The following is a 23,613-nucleotide window of genomic DNA, read 5'->3' as shown; positions in this document are numbered from 1 at the left end:
TCTGATGTAAAATTTTCCTACAAATAGATTTTTCTTCCTTGGTAATTTTCCTTTAGAGGTTCTCAAAGTGGTACTCTTGAGTTGTAAATTTTGCCAGACTAAACCAATTTACCTTCCCACCAAAGATATGGTTTTATATATTTTTTTTCCTTATAGTCTTGTTACCTTAGGTTCTATTATTAGAATAGTTGATGTATGAATTCTATCAAACATATAAGAAAGAAATAATAGTAACCCTATCGAAACTCCTTCAGAAAATATGAGAAGGAACATTTTCCAAATCATTTTATGAGGCTACTATATGCTGATGCCAATGCCAGGCAGACGTTTCTCAAAAAGAAAATGACAGATGAATATTCCTCAAGAATTTAGGTAAAAAATCCTTAGCAAAATTATTAACAAACCAAATCCAGCAGTATAATGTAATGTAAAAGAGTGATTAATATATTGCTATTCTTGAAATATCAATTTTTAGACATCAAAGGCTTTCTATTACCGATGAAAATTTAGCTCCCTGAAATCACTATCCCCTGTGCTTCCTGTTCTAATCCTCCAAAATAGTTACATTAAAATTGCATTAATACAATGTTTACTGTTCCCATTATTATGCCTATGTAAATATTATAGCTGAGCACTGTATCATACTAGGGCTTCCTTTTGTACTTTTTCCTCAAATTAAACCTTGCCAAAAAAAAAAAAAACCTTGCCTTGTTTTAAAATTTGCTTAACATTCTTTAATCCTATTGCCAATTCCTCCCCTACCCTACACCTTTTTTTTTTTTTTTTTTGAGAGTGCAGTGGCTCGATCATAGCTCACTGGAACCTCTGCCTCCCATCTCAGCCTCCTAAGTAGCTGGTACTACAGGTGCTTGCCACCATGCTTGGCTAATTTTTTGTATTTTTTATAGAGAAGGAGTTTCACCATGTTGCCCAGGCTGGTCTCAAACTCCTGGGCTCAAGCAGTCCGCCCACCTCAACCTCCCAAAGTGCTGGGAATGCAGGCATGAGCCACTCACGGAGCCCAGCCCCCACTCATTTTAACAGCCTCTCAATGTACTTTTCCACAGGATAGTTACATCAGGTAATCCGTCAGTTCCATTTTTTTCTTGGTGATGTCTTACCTTTAAGTCTCCTTCTCCTTCTGCCTGGCCTGTTGTACTCAAAACCTGCTGTCCAGCTGTGTCCCTTGGATTTCCCTTTGCCATCATCCTGGGAATTCCTGCCGCATTTCTCTTGTCAGATTCATTACTTCCTGGATTTCTTATCTTCCTCTTTCTGGGTTTACTTACTTATTTTGATCAAGTACATCCATCTCTAACTGGTTAAAAAGATGATATAATACATAGAAATCTAGACTCCAGGGATTTCAAATGACACCCCCCACCCCGTGCCAACACGCTTCCTTGAAATCAAGCAGTTGGGAATCCTTTATGTTCCTGGGGGGGTGAAATAAAATTCCCAAAGCAGGCAGGAAGAATGCCATGAGGTAACACCAGTGGAGATCTCAGCAGCGTGCCCGTTCTCCACATCTTCCCACTAGCACAAGACGGATTCCATTTCCGCCTCCCCAGAAGGAGTGCCTCTGGGGAGCTGGGCAATAGCCCAGTGGGCTCTGGAGGGACAACTGGAGCTCTCAACAAGGCAGCTGAACTGAAGACTTCAAGGAAGACCACCTGACTACCTATGGACATGCCTGCTTGAGCCCCTCCCATCTCGGTGTGGGACAGAAAGAAAAGAACTGATCCTTGCTTGATTTTCTTATACCTTGCCCAGATCCTCATTTCTAGGTCTGGGGAGCTGACATCTCTGCTGGAGTTTAAAGCCCACCAAACCAGGCTTAGCTGGCTGGGAGTCCAAAAGGCCCCCAGCAGGGACTGGAGACAGTCCAGCTCCCTTGGAGCACTATTTACTAGGAAGAAAAGCTCAGATATATATTGCTTGTCTAAAGTTCAATCACCTAATCCCATGGTAGAGAAGAACCAGGCCCAAGAGAAAAGCTCAAGCCCCTTCTTCTCTCATAGGCTAAAGTTGAGCATATGTATGATTCCTCTAAAAAGAGAACTTGCCTTGGAGGTAGAAGGGCTATTTACAAGCAATAAAGAATGAGAAGGAATTGAGCCACTTCTCTTCCTGCCTGTTCTAGCCCTTCCCCATTCTGCCGTAGAGCTCAGCCACAGCCGCTATTTAGCACCAATGTGGAAACAAATGTCTTAAGGTAGAATGAGTTCCCTAGCCTTGCTAGCACATGCAATTTTAAAAACATCCTCCCTAGGTCAGGCATAGTGGCTCATGCCTATAATCGCAGTGTTCTGGGAAGCCAAGGCAGGAGAATTACTTGAATCAGGAGTTCGAGACCAGCCTGGGCAACACTACAAGACTATCTCTACAAAAATTAAAAAGTAAGGTCGGGCACGGTGGCTCACGCCTGTAATCCCAGCACTTTGGGAGGCCGAGGCGGGTGGATCACGAGGTCAAGAGATTGAGACCATCCTGGTCAACATTGTGAAACCCTGTCTCTACTAAAAATACAAAAAATTAGCTGGGCACGGTGGTGCGTGCCTGTAGTCCCAGCTACTCAGGAGGCTGAGACAGGAGAATTGCCTGAACCCAGGGGGCAGAGGTTGCAGCGAGCTGAGATCGCGCCATTGCACTCCAGCCTGGGTAATGAGCGAAACTCCATCTCAAAAAAATAAAAAATAAAAAGTATCAGCCAGGTGTGGTGGCTCATGCCTGTAATCCCAGCATTTTGGGAGGCCGAGGTGGGTGGATCACCTGAGGTCAGGAGTTTGAGAACAGCCTGACCAACACAGAGAAACCCTCATCTCTACTAAAAATACAAAATTAGCTGGGCGTGGTGGTGCATGCCTGTAATCCCAGATACTCGGGGGGCTGAGGCAGGAGAATTGCTTAAATCTGGGAGGCAAAAGTTGCAGCTGAGATAATGCCACTGCACTCCAGCCTGGGCAGCAGAGGGAGACATCTCAAAAACAAACAACAACAAGAAAAACAAGAGAAGAACAAAGAACATCAGAACATCTGCCTTAGCCTGAAGGGCCCGGCCAGTCACCCAGACTCTTCCAAAGCTGTTAAGTTTGTTGAATATATTCGTATTGATTTAAGGCGGCATGAGGCAGGGGGCATTGCGATGACACCCCTCTCTGTGCTTGGCTCTTGTGTCACACTGTCCTGTCCAGATGGGTTGCTTTTGACACCTGGAGTGCAGTTATCCTGTCATCTCCCTCTGCTGTCCTCCCAGAGACTCCTGCTGCTTCCCTCCTGCACTGGCTCTCCATCCTACATAATCTTCTTTTATAATGGACTGCTCTTTTTTGGTGGACTGCACCTATGAGGGGCTTCCTGAAGAAGAGCAGGTGAGAGGAACAGGAAGAAATCAGAGGTTGAAACCTTGCCCTTGCATGCTTAAAAAGTCTTTATTCCTAATCTGCCTGCTTTATTGGTAAAATAAACCAAATAATAATCATAAAAAATAAAAAGATAAAAAGTCTTATTTCATCCTCACACTGGATTGGTATTTTGTTTGGGTATAGGCTGTTTGTTGGTTTTTGGTTGAAAACAATCTTCCTTCAAAATTTTGAAGTCATTATTTTAGCATCTTCTACGTTCTGGTGCTGAGAAGTCTGATGCCACTCTATTTTCTGCTTCCTTATGAAGTCCTGTTTCTTTTTGCAGAAGCTTGTAGGAAGCTTCACTTTGTGCTGTTTTTGATTATGAAATTCATGAGTGGGCCTTGATTTTCATCCATTATCCTGGCACTTGGTGGGCCTTTCCTGCCTCAGAAAAAAAGTCTGAATTGTTTTGCTGTTGACTTCCTGTTCATTGTTTTATGTATTTTCTTTTTCTTGATCCTCTATTATTTGCGTGTGGACTCTTGGACTGGTCCTCTAGTTTTCTTATAGTATCCTTTTCTTATTTCATAGATACAAAAACAGCGTTTCTTTTCTCTCTGAGGATATTGATGGTATTAAAAAATATATATATATACTTTAGGTGTATACTATATCCAGCATTTCTCCCCAGGTTATCCCTCCCCACCCTCTCCAACCCCCGCTGTTCCTCCCCTACCAACCCCCAACTGCCCCCAGTGTGTGATGCTCCGCTCCCTGAGTCCACGTGAAAATTTTCTCTTCACCCTCCATAATTTCTGTTACTTTTAAGTTGCTTTTTTTCTGTTTGTTCTGGTCTTCCACCTTCTGATTAGAGGCTTTTCTTGGATGTTATATAATCTCTGTTGTGTGCTCATAGTTAAGAATAAGAAACTATTGGAAGCTCTGAGCTTCACTATGGTTTTCTAGCTGGGCCATTTGCTGGGAGAACCCCAGTGTCAGAATCTTCAGATCTTTCCCCCTGAGTTCCCAAAAAAGTCTTTGAATAGTTTTCCTGGAGAGTGAAGTTGGCCTGCCGGGTTTCTCAGAGTCTAGTGAAGGAAGAGGTTTGGGGAATCCCAGCACTGGGTATTTTGTGTGTGTACAGTCCTTTAATTACCTGTTTTCAGAACAGTAGTCACAGTCTCATGTATGTCAAATATCCTCTGCTTGATCCTCTCCAGAAACAAAGCTCCAGCCTTCTGCCAGGTGGCGGAAAGAGTGTTTCTTATGCGCAAATAATAGAGGAGGAGATCTAGGGATTTAATTATTTCCTAAACAGACTTTCCCATACTTCTTAGTTCCTGGTTCCGTAGAGATCTTGGCTGCTACTTCCTGAGCCTTTTGAGGATTCTTTCTGGGTAAATTGGTTGGTTCTCCCCCTTCCCTCTCCTGGCTTAGAGTTTTGCTTTCTAGGACTGTCAAGTTAATTATGTTTCCTTCAGTTCTTTCTGGATTCCACACTACGTTGCTGTTGTCTCTTCTCCTGTCCTCTCTGACCTTGTGAGGGTTTGCCTTTAGAAGTCTTCAGCATAGTTCTAGTCAGGTTTCAGGAGGGAATGAAATTCGCTGGGCTTGTTCAATCCACCATCTTAATGCAGAAGTCCTTTGAAGCACTTTCTTCAGTTGGTTCTGACACCATATTCTCCTGAGTGTTGACTTACTCACTTGATGCTGTCAACTCATGCACCCCTTCGGGGCCCCCTTCCTCTTTTTGCCCTCTCTGTGGTGAAGGGTTTCACAGCTTCCTTCTGAGCTCCTCTTCTTTAGCTGGATTCAGTCCTTAACTGGCTTTGCTCAGTCCTAGGCCCCAATACCACCCGTATGCTGTGCTTCTCAGACTTACATTTCCAGCCTGACCATCCTTCTGGATTAAAATCGCTAACTCAGAGTCTTCCCTGCGGTGTCCAGTAAGTGTTCCCTCCCCCAAGCCAGTTTCTCCTCCAGTGTTCTCTGGGGTAAAGGCCCCATCATGTGCCAGTTATTCTAGCTAAAAACGTGATGTCATTCCTTGATTCTTCTCTTTCTCTCACATCGAATCTCTAAGAAAATCCTAGATGTGCTATTTTAAATATATAGCCCAAATCTGGCCACTTCTCACCACCTCAACCACCATTTTAGATGTTCCCTTAACCAGAGCAGCTTTCTGGGCCTCCCTATATAACGTGGTCTACCGCTTCTAGCACAGCACTCTCAGGCCCGCTCTCTTTCGCCCTCTCTCTCTCTCTCTCTCTCAGTCCAACACCACAGAATGTATCCTATCTATTTTTTTCCCCTTTTTATAGTTGTAACTCTCTTCTCCAACAGAGAAAACCTGGCCACTCTTATTATCTGAGCGTTTCAGCTAAAAGGAATCTCAGAGTCAGAGGCCTCTGCATTCCAGAAAAGAAACTGAGTAAAGAAATGAAGTGAGTAGCCAATTCAAGATGATACTAGGTAGTTTGTACAGAAGTTTTACATTTGAGAACTTTGTAACTCTGGAGATTAAATGTGCTGGGGATTAAAGAAGCAATAATGATATGTGACTATAATTTACCTTTTTTTTTTTTTTGAGACAGAGTCTCACTCTGTCGCCCAGGCTGGAGTGCAGTGGTACGATTTTGGCTCACTGCAACCTTCGCCTCCTGGGTTCAAGAGATTCTTCTGCCTCAGCCTTCTGAGTAGCTGGGACTACTGGTGCCTGCCACTATGCCCAGCTAATTTTTTTTGTATTTTTAGTAGACACGGGGTTTCACTGTGTTAGCCAGGATGGTCTCGATCTCCTGACCTTGTGATCCACCTGTCTTGGCCTCCCAAAGTGTTGGGATTATAGGCATGAGCCACTGTGCCCGGCCTACTTTTATATGCTCCTTTTATATAATTTATTTGGGGAAATGTTTGTAGGAACTAAAGTTGCCTGCTATCACTATGGGTAATCCATATTAATACTTAATTTACAGGCCAGGCACGGTGGCTCATGCTTGTAATCCCAGCACTTTGGGAGGCCAAGGTGGGTAGATCACTTGAGGTCAGGGGTTCGAGACCAGCCTGGCCAACATGGTAAAACTCCATCTCTACTAAAAATACAAAAATTAGCTAGGCATGATGGCAAATGCCTGTAATCCCAGCTACTCAGGAGGCTGAGGCAGGAGAACCACTTGAACCTGGGAGGCAGAGCTTGCAATGAGCTGAAATCATACCATTGCATTCCAGCCTGGGTGACAGAGCAAGACTCTGCCTCAAAAAAAAATACTCAATTTATTGAATAGTCAAAAATATATTCCACTTTTCTGGACGAAATGTAGAGGTTACGGGGAAGGCTGAGGCAGGAGGATCCCTTAAGTTCAGGAGTCCAAGTGTTATATCAAACTGAGCACAGAAAGTCAACACCAGAACAAAAGTATGCAAAATTACAGGGTTTATTGCTGGCGACCACGGAGGACTCACGTCTCTCCAACCCGTGGCCCCAAAAGAAGAGAGACAAGACCCTTTTATACCCACTAAACTACTTTTGGGAGTGGGGGGAAGGAGCAGAGATGAAAGAAAACCTTCATCCCACCGAGATATCTCGGTGGGCTGTAAATCACCTCCTGGGTAGAAGAGGAGGGTGATGGGTTCCGGACACTCCGAGGGCTAGGAGAGAGATTTGCAGAACTTAAGATAACCACTTGCTTACATATCGTCTGGGTGGGAGTTACTTGGCGCCAGGTTGGAACTATTCGGGGGTGCTTACTGTTGGCCATTACTGATGATCAAAGGCCAGCAATTCTGGTAGTTACAGAGAAACTATGCAGCTTTACCTTTTTGCAAAGTAATGTAGCAGTTTGCAGAAACCAAGGTTAGCAGTCCTTATGAGGAGAATGGAAACAGTTTTGTCCTTTATAAGATGGCAGTGTACAGGTTCTAACTCTAGGCTAGCTATATCTCACAAGTTTCAATGAGCTATGATAGCACCACTGCCTCCAGCCTGGGCAGCAGAGCAAGACCCTGTCTCTAAAAAAATAAAAAGTCGAGGCTGGGGAAAAGCATTTCCCCTAATATATCACCTTAATTGCATTTTTCTAAGCCTTTTTTCTTGACAGTGACTTTTTTCTAGTGTCTGTGCCTATATTCCACTCACACAAGGAAAAGAGAATCACTTGAACCTGAGAGGCAGAGCTTGCAATGAGCTGAAATCATACCATTTGGAGAGAAGCAAATTCAAGCCCAGGGACAAAGCCCCGGTCCAGCAATGTCTAACCATCCTTCCCAGAAGTGGCCTCTTCCTTTCCTTCCTGTGATCCCACTCTCTGTTCAAATGCCCTCTGATCTGCTTGAAAGGATTTCCTGAACGTCTGGCCTGTGACAACAGTGGCCTTGTAGCCTCTCTCAGAGGTTAAAAGTGACTTCTTGTGGTCCCCTTAATACAACCTACTCGAGAGTTTCCTCTGTTATTTACTTATTAGTTTTGGCTGACCAGAGCAACACTGTTGAATGTTTGATTTATCAAAACAATAAGTCCAGCCAGTGGGTTGGGGTCTCAAAAATAAATGCACGCTCTCTGTGGTTCATTTCTTTCACTCCCTGCCTTGGTTTGTTGTTGTTGTTGTTGTTTTAAATGCTCCCAGGCGAGGTGCCTCTCACACAAAGTACCTGCTGGGACTACTGGTTGCCCTGGTAACATAAGATTTGAGTCCGGGAGGAAGCACTGGGAGCAGTGGCTTGGGGTTTAGCTGGTGTGATGGAGGAGAGGGTAGAAAGATGTAAGTAGGGTACATCTGGCTGCCATGGCAGCATGGGAAAAGAACCAGGATGCCTCGGGTTTTTACATTATTACTAACATTTGTTACATGGTTTGCAATGTAAAGCTCTTCACTATAATCAGTAAAGTCTTCATTATCTAAACAAACAAACAACAGCATTGCTGCTCGGAGATACCATGTGCCCCACACATGGAAGATGAGTCCTGCTTCAAAGCCATCGGTTTGGGGCAACTTGAAAAAATTAACAGCATCTTTTGTGCTGAATAGTAACTAACTTTCCATCAACAAAAAATTCCTTTAGAAATGGAGCTCAAGTTACCAGGCAGTTTCCCAGTGGGTGTAAATACTTGTTGAAATCTCTGGAGCTTTTCATTCCCTTACCTATAGAAGTAGATGTTTGCATATGAAAAAAAGCTCATCATCACTGGTCATTAGAGAAATGCAAATCAAAACCACAATGAGATACCGTCTCCTGCAGTTAGAATGGTGATCAGTAGAAAGTTGGGAAACAGATGCTGAAGAGGATGTGGAGAAATAGGAACACTTTTACACTGTTGGTGGGAGTGTAAATTAGTTCAATCATTGTGGAAGACAGTGTGGCGATTCCTCAAGGATCTAGAACCAAAAATACCATTTGACCCAGCAATCTTGTTACTGGGTATATACCCAAAGATTATAAGTCATTCTGCTATAAAGGCACATGCACATGTATGTTTATTGCAGTACTGTTCACAATAGCAAAGACTTGGAACCAACCTAAACGCCCATCAATGATAGACTGGATAAAGAAAATATGGCACACATACACCATGGAATACTATGCAGCTATAAAAAAGGATGAATTCATGACCTTTGCAGGGATATGGATGAAACTGGAAACCATCATTTTTAGCAAACTAACACAGGAACAGAAAACCAGACACCGCATGTTCTTACTTATAAGTGGGAGGTGAACAATGAGAACACATGGACACAGGGAGGGGAGCATCACACACCGGGGCCTTTCAGAGGGTTGGGGGGCTATGGGAGGGATAGCATCAGGAGAAACACCTAATGTAGATGATGGGTTGATGGGTGCAGCAAACCCCATGGCACATGTATGCCTATGTAACAAACCTACACCTTCTACATATGTATCCCAGAACTTAAAGTATAATAATAATAATTTAAAAAGTAGATGTTTGCATCTTTGTTAACCTGTCGTCCCTAGAATTCAACGGTGTGCTGGTCACACATTTTAACATTTTGATTTCATGGAATGACTGTTTGATGAGTAAGATGACTGTGTCACCTAGGGTTTTTTCACAACTAAAGCCTATCTTGGTTTACTTTTTCTTTTCCTGAGCTGAATTCCATGGCTACACTAAAGAATGTGTTTGTGCTTCTTTATTTTTATTAGGGTACCAGAACATCTCGTGAAGAGCATAACTTGGCAGACCCTGAAAGCCGTAAATTTTTGCCATAAACACAATGTAAGTCCATGATCTCTTTTGAAAAGTGAGAAGGCTCCCCTTAAGCTGAGGTGGAGCCTTGTACAAAGTTTATATCACACTTTTGTGGGTAAAAATTTTTACCCAAATCTTCATAAGCCTGGTTGGGTAAGTAGAGGCTAAAAATGCCAACCTAGGTATTCCTTCTTGCTTAGGTTATATAAAACATGCATTTTTATGATTTTAAGAAACTAGTGCCAGGCATGGTGGCTGGGATGTAATCCCAGTCCTTTGGGCGGCCAAGGCAGGCAGATCGCTTGGACCCAGGAGTTCAAGACCAGCTTGGACAACATGGCAAAATCCTGTCTCTACAAAAAATTTAAAAAGTTAACTGAGTGCGGTGGTATGTGCCTATGGTCCCAGCTACTCAGGAGGCTGAGGCAGGAAGATTGCTTGGGCTGGGGAGGTCGAGGCTGCAGTGAGTCAAGATCATGGCACTGCATTCCAGCTGGATGATAGAATGAGACCCTGTCTCAAAACACAAACCCACAAAAAAAAAACCTGAAAAAAATAAACCCACAAAAAAAAACCCCTAAAAATTAGTCATACATTTATACTGATTAGAAACCACTCAGATTTAAGGCAGAACCCCATTCACTTGGAGTCTATATGGTGTTATACTCCCAAAAGTCTGAAATTAGGGGAAACCCCAGGTGACTCATGGCTGCTTAGCAGCAGTATGTCAATTGCGGGAAGTGGAGCCCCAAGCCTGGTGCAAAGTGCTAGTGTCTCCTTGGTGAGATATGAGTGTTGAGTCTGGATTCAGTGAAAGCCTGTGACATTCCTGGCCACAGCTGGCTGGCAGAGGCAGAGCAGACTATTGCCCAGGTGACATGGCTTCACAGATGCCGGGTAGCCTGATGCTCCATCCAGTGCAACACTGCCCACTGCCTGCGCATAGAAAGCAGATTTCAAGGTTAGAGCTTCATTTTGGCCATGAGTGCAATTTCACTGCAATATTTTATCCTACCCAACTGCCAGGTTCAATTTAGGTGGTAGGGCTAAATCTCCTTCTTTATGTTGTTCCAAATGATTTTTCCTGATGCTGCATTCCCGGAAGGAGGAAGTATGAGAGTAGACAGCATTTCTCCCTGCGGAGCCTCCAACTAGCTAAAGGCCATAATCGTTGTCATACACAGGGGAGAGCAGACACCCATATTGTTAATTACTGTGACTCAGCACTCTCTTGAGAGCAGGCTTTAGGATGGGAGAACAAGAAAGACTGCACTGAGATCCTGGTAGGGCAGATCTGGGACGATAAAAACAAACAGAATGCATACCACAGTTCCCTGGAGAGTCTCAGACACTCTGTTTGGCTCCATGTGCTGATGGGGGTGGGTGCAGAAACTTGTAAAGAATTCCCGGAACAGAATCAGAGCACATACTTGCTTGCAAGTACTTCTGACCATATGTCATCATGATATTCATGGTATACCCATTTATAGCAATATGTGAAGCCAGTGGTAAAAGAATAGAGATCTCAGGGATGTTAATTGCAAAGAAGCAGATAGATTGTAATAAAATCCCAAAACTGTTTTATTTCACCCCCAAATTTTCCAGAATAATAAATACCCATGGGGAAACACTGACACTGATCCCTCACCCTGAAGATCCTCTGGAGTGAGAACTGGTCATATCCAAGAAGAACCCATGTCCTCTCCGGATTCTTAAGAATAACCCCAGGGTTTCAGGCTGCAGGATGATTTACCATTCTCCTCCTGAGAGGAAAACACTTGGGAAAGAGGAATATTATGAGGGACCCTGAGCAGTATTTTGACATAACTTTAAAAAATATATATAATTGTTAATTAGGTTGTTGATTTATTCTTTGCCAAAAAAATGGTCATTTAATGAGAAAATCATGTGAAGTTTCTCAGACGTTCTTCTATCGCCCTGTTAAAGAATGTTGGCTGTGTGCTGGAAACCATGGGCGATTTGAATCTAAATGATAGAGCGGGGCCACATCCTAAGGGGTGGCTGCAGCTCTCTACTTGTGTGTGGGACAGAGCTGACATCTAGCGACTCTCCCCATAGGGTGAGGGCTGCTGCCTACTCTTGTTTATCTTGTCGGGGTGAATGTCAGAGCTGGAAGGGAGATCTCTTGGCAAGCTGTGGTTGACGCCCTTCTCTTCCCAGCTTATCTCAGCAGGCCCAGGGCTTGTCCTGTTTACAAGGCCAACTGTGTTCTGTTAGCAGTTAAATGACTGACTTGTGAATTCTGCTTATGCACCAATTTGCAGCTCCTGCAGTGATGATGCCAGCCTCACCCGGAGCCTTTCAACATTCTCCCTTTCACCTAGAATTGTCAGATTAAATACAGGACTCCCAGTTAAATTTGAATTTCAGATAAACAAGCATAACTTTTTAATATAAGTACATCCCCAAGTGCTTCATGGGACGTATTATACTAAAAAAAATATTTGCTGTCTGAAATTCAAATTTAACTGGGTGTCTTATATTTTTCTTTGCTAACACTGGCTACCCTACTTTCATTTTCCTTTCACTCTTCTTGGTTCTTTTGGGCCTTTTAGGAATTCGGAGTGATTCAGCCTCTGACAGGCATGGTACTAGATTTATTTTAGGCTGCTTTTTTGCTGTTGTCCAGCAGGCCAGGGAAAGATTTAAATGATTTCTCCAATATTTGCCAAATAGTCATGTGTTTCATTTATCCCATATATAGATCAGCTTTAATACTATTTTTGTTTTGTTACACTAGTGCATACATAGAGACGTGAAGCCGGAAAATATCCTCATCACAAAACATTCTGTGATTAAGCTTTGCGACTTTGGATTTGCTCGGCTTTTGAGTGAGTATTGAGATTTTCTTTTGTTAAGTATAAAAGACAGAAAAGTTCTTGATCCAGTAAAGGATCTAAATGCTCTAGAAGTATATAAGCTACTATTTGTATATTTAGGGCATAAGCATGCTATCAATTATAATTGTGTATTTACTGAAAATGTGTAGATACATACAGTGGTTTGTATATGTATGCTATGCATAAATTATACCACAGTAAAGTGGTTATTAAAAAAATATCTTACCATCCTGGTTTCTACCATTTCTTGCTAAAATAACACTTTTCAGAAGTGCTACTTTAGAAGAGTGTCTTTCAACCTTGGATGCAGATTAGAAGCAACTGGGAAACTTTTTTTTTTTTTTTTTTTGAGACCAGAGTCTTACTCTGCTGCCCAGGTTGGAGTACAGTGGCACAATCACAGCCCACCACAGCCCCGCCCTCCCCAGCTCAGGTGATCCTCCCACCTCCTGAGTAGCTGGGACTACAGGGGTGAGCTACCACACCTGGCTCAGTTTTGTATGCTTTTGTAGAGACAAGGGTTTCACCATGTTGCCCAGGCTGGTCTTGAATTCCTGGGCCCAAACAATCCACCCACCTAAGCCTCCAAAAGTGCAGGGTTTATAAGCGTGAGCCACTGTACCGAGGGAGCTTTAAAAACTATGCCCAATACCCCCCAGACCGTTCCCAGGGATTCTGTTTTAATTGGATTGGAGTGTGGCTGGAGCATCTGTAATTTAAAAAACATATTCAAGTTATTTGAATGTGCAACTAGAATTGAGAACCAGCGATACAGAAAGGCCACAAGACTGGGCTCGGGCTTGACTTCTGAGATCTCCACTTCCAGTTTTGATTCCAGCCTTCCTCCTTGTTTTCTATGTCCCATCACTGGCCAGCTGGACCGAGTGACTATTATACAGACTACGTGGCTACCCGGTGGTACCGCTCCCCTGAGCTGCTGGTCGGGGACACACAGTATGGTCCCCCAGTGGATGTTTGGGCAATTGGCTGTGTCTTTGCTGAGCTGCTGTCAGGAGTGCCTCTGTGGCCAGGAAAATCAGATGTGGATCAGCTCTATCTGATTAGGAAAACCTTGGGTAAGTGGTACTTTTGTCCCACATTTTGGAAAACTGGATATTTCCCTGAGTTAGGGCAGGGCAGAGCCAAGTTCCCAGTCTCACCTAATGCTCTTTAGGGCATTAGTTAGGAAAGAGGAAAACTTGAAGCCTCATTTAAATGACTCCATTAAAGGTGGCCATGTTTGTTTTCATTATTGAGTACTCATTGTCCAAAAAGAGGTAGGATTCTTGAGCAGTTTGGATCAAATTAAAACATTAATAATGATCATAACAACAATAAAAACTCACATTTATTTAAGGGTTTAGGAGTTTACAGAATGCTTTCGTGGTTTACCTCATTTATGATGTTAGGGTAATTCAGCTGGATATCCTTAACCCCAGCCTGCCTGACTAGTTTGGATTATTCAGACTATGGATGGTGATTCCCAACCTTCTAAGTGTCAGGAGGAAGCCTGGTTTTGATGTCTCTCTGCTCATCTTGATTTCCCACCACAGTACCCTTTCCTTTCTCTCTACCCTCAGGGCAGGGGAGGAGAAGGGCCGGAAGGTGACAAACCCATCGGTGGCAATTGCCCTCTTCCAAAATCAGGGAGTTTAGAGGCTACTTCCCTGAGTATCTCAGTTTAAAGTAAACTTTTCCTCCTGTAAACTCTTACAGCAACTGCCATCGCCATGCCTTGTCTTATAATCTTATCTTCCCAAAGACACTGTAAACTTCCTGATGGTGAGATCATGTCTTAATGTTTCTACTTACCCTCTACCAGTGTCTGCACATTGTAGGCAGTAAATATTTGCTGCTAGCTTGACTTTGTTCAGTGACATGGAAGGCGCTTTGTAGGCCTTCCAGGGGCACTTAGCCTTTCTTGGCTGTGTTTCCTGTAGTGATTTTAGGACAGCTTCCCATGTCACCCCTCTGGCACTGGAGGAAAAAGGAATTGTGCTCATGATGCAGCTCACTGAGATCTGGGCAAAGCATTTGAGGGTATATTTTGCCTTCACCAAAATGAGGTGAGGCAGCAGTTTTTGCATTTGAGTGAGAGGTAAATTTTCAGGACGCATCAGTAAAATTAGATAATTTGATACCCTGGAGTAGGAACTCCCACAGTGCTCTGGGAAATGGGCCTGGTTGTGACCCAGAAGAACACTTTTGAGTATCTCCTTATATTCTCTGAACAAAATCCCTCTTCAAGTGTAATATAGAATTTTACATATAGGCGATTTTTAGCTGATTTGATGGAAATATGGGCAGGAGGAGCTTCCGAGAGTTCCCTGGAATATAGAAATACTCTTTTTGTTTCATTGCTTCACATTGTAAGTGCTTCTAAACATAGATGAAATGGGATTTCCAAGTGAGCACTAATTGGTGAAATAAGAAAAGTTGGTCCCCATGTGGAAATGTATTCCTTCTAGCTAGAAAATCCATGATCCCCTCCCCTCCCCTCCCTTCTCCTCCCCTTCCCTCCCCTCCCCTCCCCTCCCCTCTCTTCCTTCTTCTCCCCTTCCCTCCCCTCCCCTCTCTTCCTTCTTCAAATATTTATTGAGTACTTGCTGTATGTTAGTAAGACACTGTTAGAAGTGCTAGGGCAATACAATTTTATCTTGACCTATCAGGATTCAGTTTACATGATTTTGATTTGTTGTTGTTGCGCTTTTGCTGTTATTGTGTGCTTCTGAGTTGTTTGGTTTGGGATCCTTCAGTACACTGTAGGCTCTAAGAACAAGAAGCTGAGAGCAAGAAGCTTGAAGCACTCAGTTTCCATTGCTTGCCTCCTCTGTGCCTAACACAGTGTGCTGGCCACTGTAGGGATCAATACAGGCTGCTGAGGGTTGCCTGAATGCCTCTCCTTCTGACTGCCTGAGAACACTGCAGCATCCATAGATATGGGCACAAACAAAGCTTTGATGGAAGAAAACCACAGACGAGTGTTTGCTAACCAATTTCACTTTCTTTCTTCTTTTCCAAAGGAGATCTCATTCCTAGGCACCAGAAAGTGTTTAGCACAAATCAGTACTTCAGTGGAGTGAAAATTCCAGACCCTGAAGATATGGTGAGTGACCCATTTTGGAGAGGGCTCTGTAGGCCAGGCTAGCTAGGCTTTGGTGGTTATTCACCTCCCTGAGCCCCATGGCTTACCCTGCGTTGGAGGTCAGTCTAAGAGGGAAAAAGAAAATTGGAGCAAATGGCTAGCAATACCTTAGCCTTAATGCTAATTTACAGACTGTTGATAACAGAGTCTAGCAAGCCTGCTGCACCGGAATGCAGAGCTGCCTGCTGGAGCCACACCTGTCCTTTATCATGTTTAAGCAGTTGAACCTAGGTAGCTCAGAGCCAATCAACCTTTAGACCTAGACCTATCCAGCTAAAGTTAACTACTTTTTCCTCGGCACTGTCCAAATTACCTACTTACTGTGCCCACTCTCTCCAGACCGTGGGAAAAATCATAATGAATTGACTTGGGCTGGGTGCGGTGGCTCACGTCTGTAATCCCAGCACTTTGGGAGGCTAAAATGGGTGGATTACCTGAGGTCGGGAGTTCGAGACCAGTCTGGCCAACATGGTGAAACCCTGTCTCTACTAAAAATGCAAACATTAGCCAGGCATGATGGCACATGCCTGTAATCCCAGCTGCTCAGGAGGCTGAGGCAGGAGAATTGCTTGAGCCTAGGAGGTGGAGGTTGCAGTGAGCTAAGATTGCACCACTGCACTCTAGCCTGGTGACAGTGAGGCTCGTCTCAAAAAAAAAAAAAAGAACTACTTGACCAGCCTTACTCTGGTGCCTGCCTCTATGGCCAACCCAAATGGAGGAAACCTATTTTTAAAAAACGGAAAAATTTGAAATGTTTATACCTTTAATCCACTTCCAACAATTTATTCCAATGAAACCATTATCTAAGAGCATAAAGATGTAGCATTATTTAATAGAAATTATTTCCTTTAGTATTCCATCAGTAGGAGATTTAGTAAGTATAGTACATCCTTACAATAGAAATACCTCATCATGCCAGGTATGGTGGCTCATATGTATAATCCCAGCACTTTGGAAGACTAAGGCAAGTGGATCAAGGGCTAGAGACCAGCGTGGGCAACATGGCAAAACTCTGTCTCTACTAAAAATGCAAAAAGTTGGCTTGGCATGGTGGCATGGACCTGTAGTCCCAGCTACTAGGGAGGCTGAGGTGAGAGGAGCACCTGAGCTCAGGAATTTGAGGCTGCAGTGACCTGAGATCGCTGCACTCTAGCCCGGGCGACAGGTGTAAGACCATGTCTCAAAAAACAAAAAGAAATACCACATAGTAGAGCCGGCTAGAATCACACCTATAATTCTAGCAACTCAGGAGACAGCTGAGGTAGAAAGACTGCTTGAATACAGGAGGTCAAGACTAGCCTGGGCAACATAGCAAGACTCTGTCTCTACGAAATATTTTTTAAAACTAACTGGGGTTGGTGGCACATGCTTATTGTTCCAGCTACTTGGGAGGCTGAGGCAGGAGACTCACTTGAGTCCAGGAGTTTGAGGTTACAGTAAACTATGATCATGCCACTGCACTCCAACCTGGATGACAGAGCAAGACCCTGTAAAATAAAATAAGAAATATCATGTAGTAAAAATAATTAGATTTATAGGTATTCACTTGGAAAAAAAAGGCCACGGCATATTTTTAAATGAAAAAAAAAATATGTGAAAACAGTGTCGGCTGGGCATGGTGGGATTACATGCCTGTAATCCCAGAATTTTGGGAGGCAGAGACAGGTGGATTGCTTGAGCCCAGGAGTACCAGACCAGCCTGGACAACATGGTAAAACCCTGACTCTACTAAAAACAAAAATTAGCCAGGCATGGTGGCACACACCTGTAGTCCCAGCTATTCAGGACGCTGAGGTGGGAGGATGGCTTGACCTTGGGAGGTGGAGGTTGTAGTGAGCCGAGATCATGTCACTCCAGCCTTGGCAACAGAGCCAGATTCAGTCTCAAAACAAAGACAAAAACAAAACAAACAAAAAACCAGTATGTAATTCAACAGAGTTTTAACAATATGTAATATGTACATAATGCATATATACATATATTTACATATATAAATACAAAATATTATGGCAACATGTAGGAAATCAAAAAGATTTTTACATCTGTGAAATAAATGGCTGCAAGGATATATATCAAAATATTAACAGTGGTTATCTCTTTTTGGTGGGATTTTTGGGGATAACTTTTTTCTTTATGATTTTAAAAATATTTTTGAATGTCTTCTAATGAGGCTGTATTGTAATCAGAAACATTTCAGAGCCAGTTTGTAAAATCCTGAGTTTCTACTGCCTGAGGAAGGTATTTTCAAAATGAAACTAACCCTCCAGCTGCTCACTAAACCCTTCAGTTTCCAGATGGAAGTTCTGTCTCTACCACTTGTGTTTTGTTTCTTCCCTGACCTCTTGGTTTGTCCCACAGTGAAGGCTTCTGCTTCTCCATTGCCTCCTCCTTTTGCAGCACTAGCATTAGAAGTGGGTCTTGCTGGGACAGAGGGGCAGGAATGACACCTGGCATATGGGAGGTGACCCATCTGGCTTCCTTGTGACCTGGGCATTTCCAGCTCTGTACTAAATATCCCTAGTGATTTCCTGTTCGCTTGTCTGTTGGTAAAGCCTCAGAAATAACCCAGGTTTCATAAATGTAAAAAGCTTCCCATGGTTTCCCAGAGGCTGTCCTGCAGATTTCCTGTTGACAGAAACACAGGAAGAAGGAGTGTGGGGGCTGCACTGGTTGAACATCTGTGCCTCAGTCCCTCTGCCTGTCAGTAACCCTGATAGAGGGAGGCCTGCTTGCTTCAAGGGCTGGGAAACTGATCAGCAGGCAGGATGGGCCTTAGCATATCACAGCCAACCAGTCAGCATCATCTAGGCATTGTTGCTGAGACAGCAGAGCTCAATGATACAACAATGGCATGTCAATCTCCAGTGATGCTCAGATTCAACCAACAGAAATAACAAAAGAAATATTTAAGCTATGGAGCATGGGTGGGAATATGGGAGTGCAATGGGGGCTACTGTCAAGGGCTAATACAAATCTGCTTTAGGATTTTTTTTTCTCCTGTTGAACGTAGGGAACTCCAAACAGAGGCTCTTCTCTCCAACTCTTATCAATGATTAGTATGTACACAATCCAGAATTGGTTATTGGGAGCTGGTTCCCTGTCCACAAAACTACTGTACTATGAAAGTTGGCCAGAGCACCAGGTCTGTGTTTGATGAGATGAGCCTGGGCCTGTCACTCTAGCCAGGCGCTCACACACTGCCACCTTAATACACACAATGCACTGCAGTCATTTATTTTGCTCAGCTCGGCTGGCTCTTACTTTCTCAGCCTCTCTGCTCAATTAGCCTTTGTCAGTTGTATGTCTCTTTAACTGGTTTGTCTGCCTGACATTGGCCATTCCTCCCCTATATAGTGTTAATCCTGATTGTCTTCAGCATGTGACTACAGCAAAATAGCCTTAAATGGCCAAAAGGAGATTGACAAATGCCCATCAGGAGACTCTTTAAACAGCAGGCTGATAAAGGAAGCAGCAGGCTGTAGTGGGAGCAGACAATGGTGTTTATTCCAGAAAATCAAGAAGCATCTGTTCACCTGGGAAGGGAATATTATCTATTTTGCAGCTCCCTTTATGTAATTAGGGCTGCCTTTTTTTTTTTTTTTTTTTTTTTTTTTGAGGCAGGGTCTTGATGCTGGAGTGCAGTAGCGCATTTATGGTTTACTGCAGCGTCAATCTCCCAAACCCCTGCTATCCTCCCACCTCAGCCTCCCAAGTAGCTGGGACTACAGGAGCACACCACCACCCCCAGCTAGTTTTTTGGTATTTTTTTTAATAGAGATAGGGTTTTGTCATATTGCCCAGGCTGGTCTCAAATTCCTGGGCTCAAGCCATGAGACAGTCTTGGCTGCCCTGACTGCCGAGATTACAGGCATGAGCCACTGTCCCCAGCTGGCCACCTTTTTATAATGCCAAAATAAATGCCAAAAATTATTCTCAGGAAAGGCAAGTTACATAAATTGAGGCAAAAAAAAAAAACTGTTCAAAGTTTTTTTTTATTAGTATTTTTATTTATAATTTGCGATCTGTATTGGTATCAGTCTGAGAAGTGAAGGGAGTGATTAGAAAGTCAATTTGGAAAAGCAGTTTGGAGGTGGGGAAGAGAAAGTGTGAAACAGGCAAAGGGAGATTGTTTTAGGCAGGAGGTGGGGTGGGCAGAGGGTGGAGGAGGTGAGGAAGATGCCAGGAAAATGTTTGTATTAAAAGATTTAATTTGATGTAACCTTAATTTGAATACATGCTGTAAATTAAAAACCCTTTTTCTTTTCAACAGGAACCACTTGAATTAAAATTCCCAAACATCTCTTATCCCGCCCTGGGGCTCTTAAAGGTAAAATTGTGGCTTCCAACAGACCAGGAAGCACACATCAGTTGTCATCCTTGGGGGAATCTGAATTACTTATGTCAATCCATGCCACCAAGTGTTCCTTTTAGAATTCTTCTTCTGGCTAGGCACAGTGGCTCACTCCTGTAATCCTAGCACTTTGGGAGGCTGAGGCAGGCAGATTACTTGAGGTCAGAAGTTCAAAACCAGCCTGGCCAACATGGTGAAACCCTGACTCTACTAAAAATACAAAAAATTAGTCGGGCATGGTGGCGCCTGCCTGTCATCCTGGCTACTCGGGAGGCTGAGGCAAGAGAATCGCTTGAACCCATGAGGCAGAGGTTGCAGTGAGCCGAGATTTTGCCATTGCCCTCCAGCCTGGGCAACAGAGCAAGACTCGGTCTCAAAAAAAAAAAAAAAAAGAATTATCCTTGGAAAACTGTATTTTCAATTTTTAAAATGGATCATATTCTATTAAGTGAAAATATCTGCAAGTATTTTTCACTTTAAATAAACCTAACATTATATTTGAAGTCTAAATTTACACAAAATAGAAATTTCAGGGGGGTGGTGATTGTTTTACAAAGGGATCCTTTTCTTCAGAAATGCTTAGCTGTAGGATCCTTTTAAATAGCTAACTCCCTGGTACATTTGAAGTACATTTAAAAACTTGATTTATATATACATTTTTAGAAATATAGCTCTTATGTAAAATGAGGTGTGGTATCAACTAAAATGTGTACAATTTACAGTCAATGTCCCACATGGTTCAAAAATTATTTAATAGATTTACTGATGTATTAAATGATTTAATATAAATGATAATATAGCTGTTACCTGAAAGGGTCCCAATCCAGACCCCAAGAGAGGGTTCTTGGACCTCGTGCAAGAAATAATTCAGGGCATGTCCACAGGGTAAAGTGAAAGCAAGTTTATTAACAAAGTAAAGGAATAAATCAATGTCTACTCTATAGGCAGAGCAGTGCTGTGGGCTGCTCCACTGACTATACTTACAGTTATTTCTTGATTATATGCTAAACAAAGGGTGGATTATTCATGAATTTTCCAGGAGAGGGGCAGAAATTTTCTGGAACTGAGGCTTTCTCCCCTTTTTAGACTACATAGGGTAACTTCTGAGCATTGCAATGGCATTTGTAAACTGTCATAGTGCTGGTCAAAGTGTCTTTTAGCATGCTAACACATTATAATTAGTGTATGAGCAGTGAGGACAATCAGAGGTCACTTTCATCGCCATCTTGGTTTGGCCGGCTTCTTTACTGCATCCCGTTTTATCATCAGGGTCATTGTGACCTGTATTTTGTGCTGACCTGCTATCTCATCCTGAGTAAAAACGCCTAAACTCCTGGGAGTGCAGCCCAATAGGTGTCAGCCTTATTTTACCCAGCCCCTATTCAAGATGGAGTTGCTCTGGTTTAAACACCTCTGACATAACCAACAAAAATTGAGTCAGTTCCTTGGAGTCTGTAGTTATAAAATTTAATCTATCCAAGAATGCGCTCCATGGCCTACTTAGCGGCAATGAAAATAGTTAAGATGACGTAAAGGCATGTACATTATGTCTTTCCTTATATACATGCTCATATATACTAACAATGCATAAACTATTTCTGGAGGGATACACCGAAAAAAAAAAAGTAGCTGATTTTAGAAGGGTGAATGGAACACCTAGAGTGGTGGAGACTTTGCTGTATGCTGTATGAATTATATTTATCATGTGTAAATATCATTTTTAAAATAAAAACACTAGTTTTTACAAAGTACATGCAAGGGACCAAACTGGCTAAAGGGATTACCCCATTTGGCCACTGAGGTAAACTCTAAAATTACATCTTACTCTCCCAAGATAGAGTACCAATTGCCTCAAGAACAGAATAAAGTGGAGAAAATGATTTTCTGTTACTACTTCTAGAACTGTTTATTTAATATGTGAATGACCATTTAGGAATGACTGGACGGAATTAAAGACATGACTGGTGTGTTTTCCTGCCTTTCCCCCTTCTTATTCCAACTAAAGAGTTTCATCTTTCAAAGAAGAAAAAAAAATGACATTAGTAAGTTAATACAATTTTAAAGAAGAAGAAGGAATTTTCTGTTCTTTCAGGGCTGTCTCCGCATGGACCCTAGTGAGAGACTGACATGTGAAGAGCTGTTGCACCACCCGTATTTTGAAAACATCAGAGAAATAGATGATTTGGCAAAAGAACATGACAAACCAACAAGGAAGACCCTAAGAAAGAGCCAAAAGCTCCAGTGCTTTACAGAAACATCCAAGGTGATAGTTTCAAATGATCTACCTGCCACCTGGTACAGAGAGTTGGAATCTTGACTTGAGAATGGCAGTTGTGGCTTTCAGCTCCAGCATCCTCATCCAGGGTCCCAGATATCTGTCTCCTGAAGCCCCCTCTCCCTGAATCCTAAAGTTGCCCTTTTCCTGCTGTTTCTGGTCTGCAAGAGCACAGGTCTCAACAAGGTCTATGAGTATGAGTCCAGCTGAGCAGACGTCTTGTACTTTGGAAAATGAAATCAGATTTTCCCCAGGCAGTTCTGTGTCATCATGTTCACCTTCACTATTAACTAACACTCCAAGTTTGTCCAAAAAAGGAGCTGTTTTCCTCCCTGATCCTTTGTCAGAGTTGGCTAGGGCAAATACAGCGATGAGTGCTTTGGTGCTATCAGCAGAATACATTTAACCAGAGAACAGCATCCAAACTGCACAATGGGAGCCTGTGAAGAAGTCTGACTGGTATAAAATGGCCTTATATTAAGCATCTTGTGATAAGCCCAAAGCTGTAGTAATTTAGAATGAACTGTAGCTGGAAACACAACTGCTCCTGGGTAACCTCTGCATCTGCCTAGGTTCTCCTTAAGCTGTAATTTATGTTGCCTTAGTCTTTCCCCTTGCAGCTTCCACTGCGTGGCATGCTGAATGGTACCAGGGTGGTGTGTGTGAGGCTGGGAGGAGGGAAAAGGGGAAAGAGTCCATGAGGAACAAGTACAGCATGAACTCCAGGGCCCTAATGTAGATCACAGTTACAAAATTAACGTTTTAATTTTATTGTCCATCATATATGATCCAGGTAGCAAAACAGGCCAGAAATAGACTCCTCTACCCCCACCCCAGAATTATTCCTTATCTCAGTATTACTTTGTATTCAAGAGCAAACGGTTTTGATGGAAATATTTCTTATTGAAAAAAGAGGGAAACTCCACTATTTGGTGTATTGCGTTTTTGTTTTTTGAGACTGAGTCTTGTTCTGTTGCCCAGGCTGGAGTGCAGTAGTGTTGCAACCTCTGCCTCCCAGGTTCAAGTAATTCTCCTGCCCCAGCCTCCCCAGTAGTTGGGATTACAGGCACATGCCAGAATGCCCAACTAATTTCTATATTTTTAGTAGAGATGGGGTTTTGCTATGTAGGCTGGTCTCAAACTCCTGACCTCAGGTGATCCACCCGCCTCGCCTCCCAAAGTGCTAGGATTATAGGCGTGAGCCACTGCACCCAGCCTGGTGTATTGCTTTTAAATCCTGAAGGAATCAATTGATTTAAAAGTACTAAAAAGTACCCTTTTTAGGGATACCTAAGGACATACAGTGCAATACAAAAAATACTGGTGTGTTCTTACTTTCATTTGACATTGACAGTAAATTCAAACATTTTCGGGAAGCTTGAAGGAAACAGGTTTGTCTTTTGTCTTTAGAGATGGGGGTCTTGCTATGTTG

General features: G+C 42.9%; 1 protein-coding gene across 1 annotated transcript in view; it reads left to right on the top strand.

Annotated features, from left to right (window-relative positions):
* Positions 1-23,613, top strand: part of CDKL1 (cyclin dependent kinase like 1) — a 72,753-nt gene that overhangs the window by 45,017 nt on the left and 4,123 nt on the right. Inside the window, exons 3-8 of the mRNA XM_009006017.5 lie at positions 9,504-9,576; positions 12,311-12,401; positions 13,286-13,486; positions 15,434-15,516; positions 19,826-19,882; positions 21,999-22,169. Coding sequence (XP_009004265.1) covers positions 9,504-9,576; positions 12,311-12,401; positions 13,286-13,486; positions 15,434-15,516; positions 19,826-19,882; positions 21,999-22,169 — 676 coding nt within the window. The remainder of the gene's footprint in view (positions 1-9,503; positions 9,577-12,310; positions 12,402-13,285; positions 13,487-15,433; positions 15,517-19,825; positions 19,883-21,998; positions 22,170-23,613) is intronic.

This window comes from Callithrix jacchus, chromosome 8 (genome assembly GCF_049354715.1).
Source record: "Callithrix jacchus isolate 240 chromosome 8, calJac240_pri, whole genome shotgun sequence".
Taxonomy (NCBI): domain Eukaryota; kingdom Metazoa; phylum Chordata; class Mammalia; order Primates; family Cebidae; genus Callithrix; species Callithrix jacchus.
This window is presented reverse-complemented; position numbering and strand designations above follow the sequence as displayed.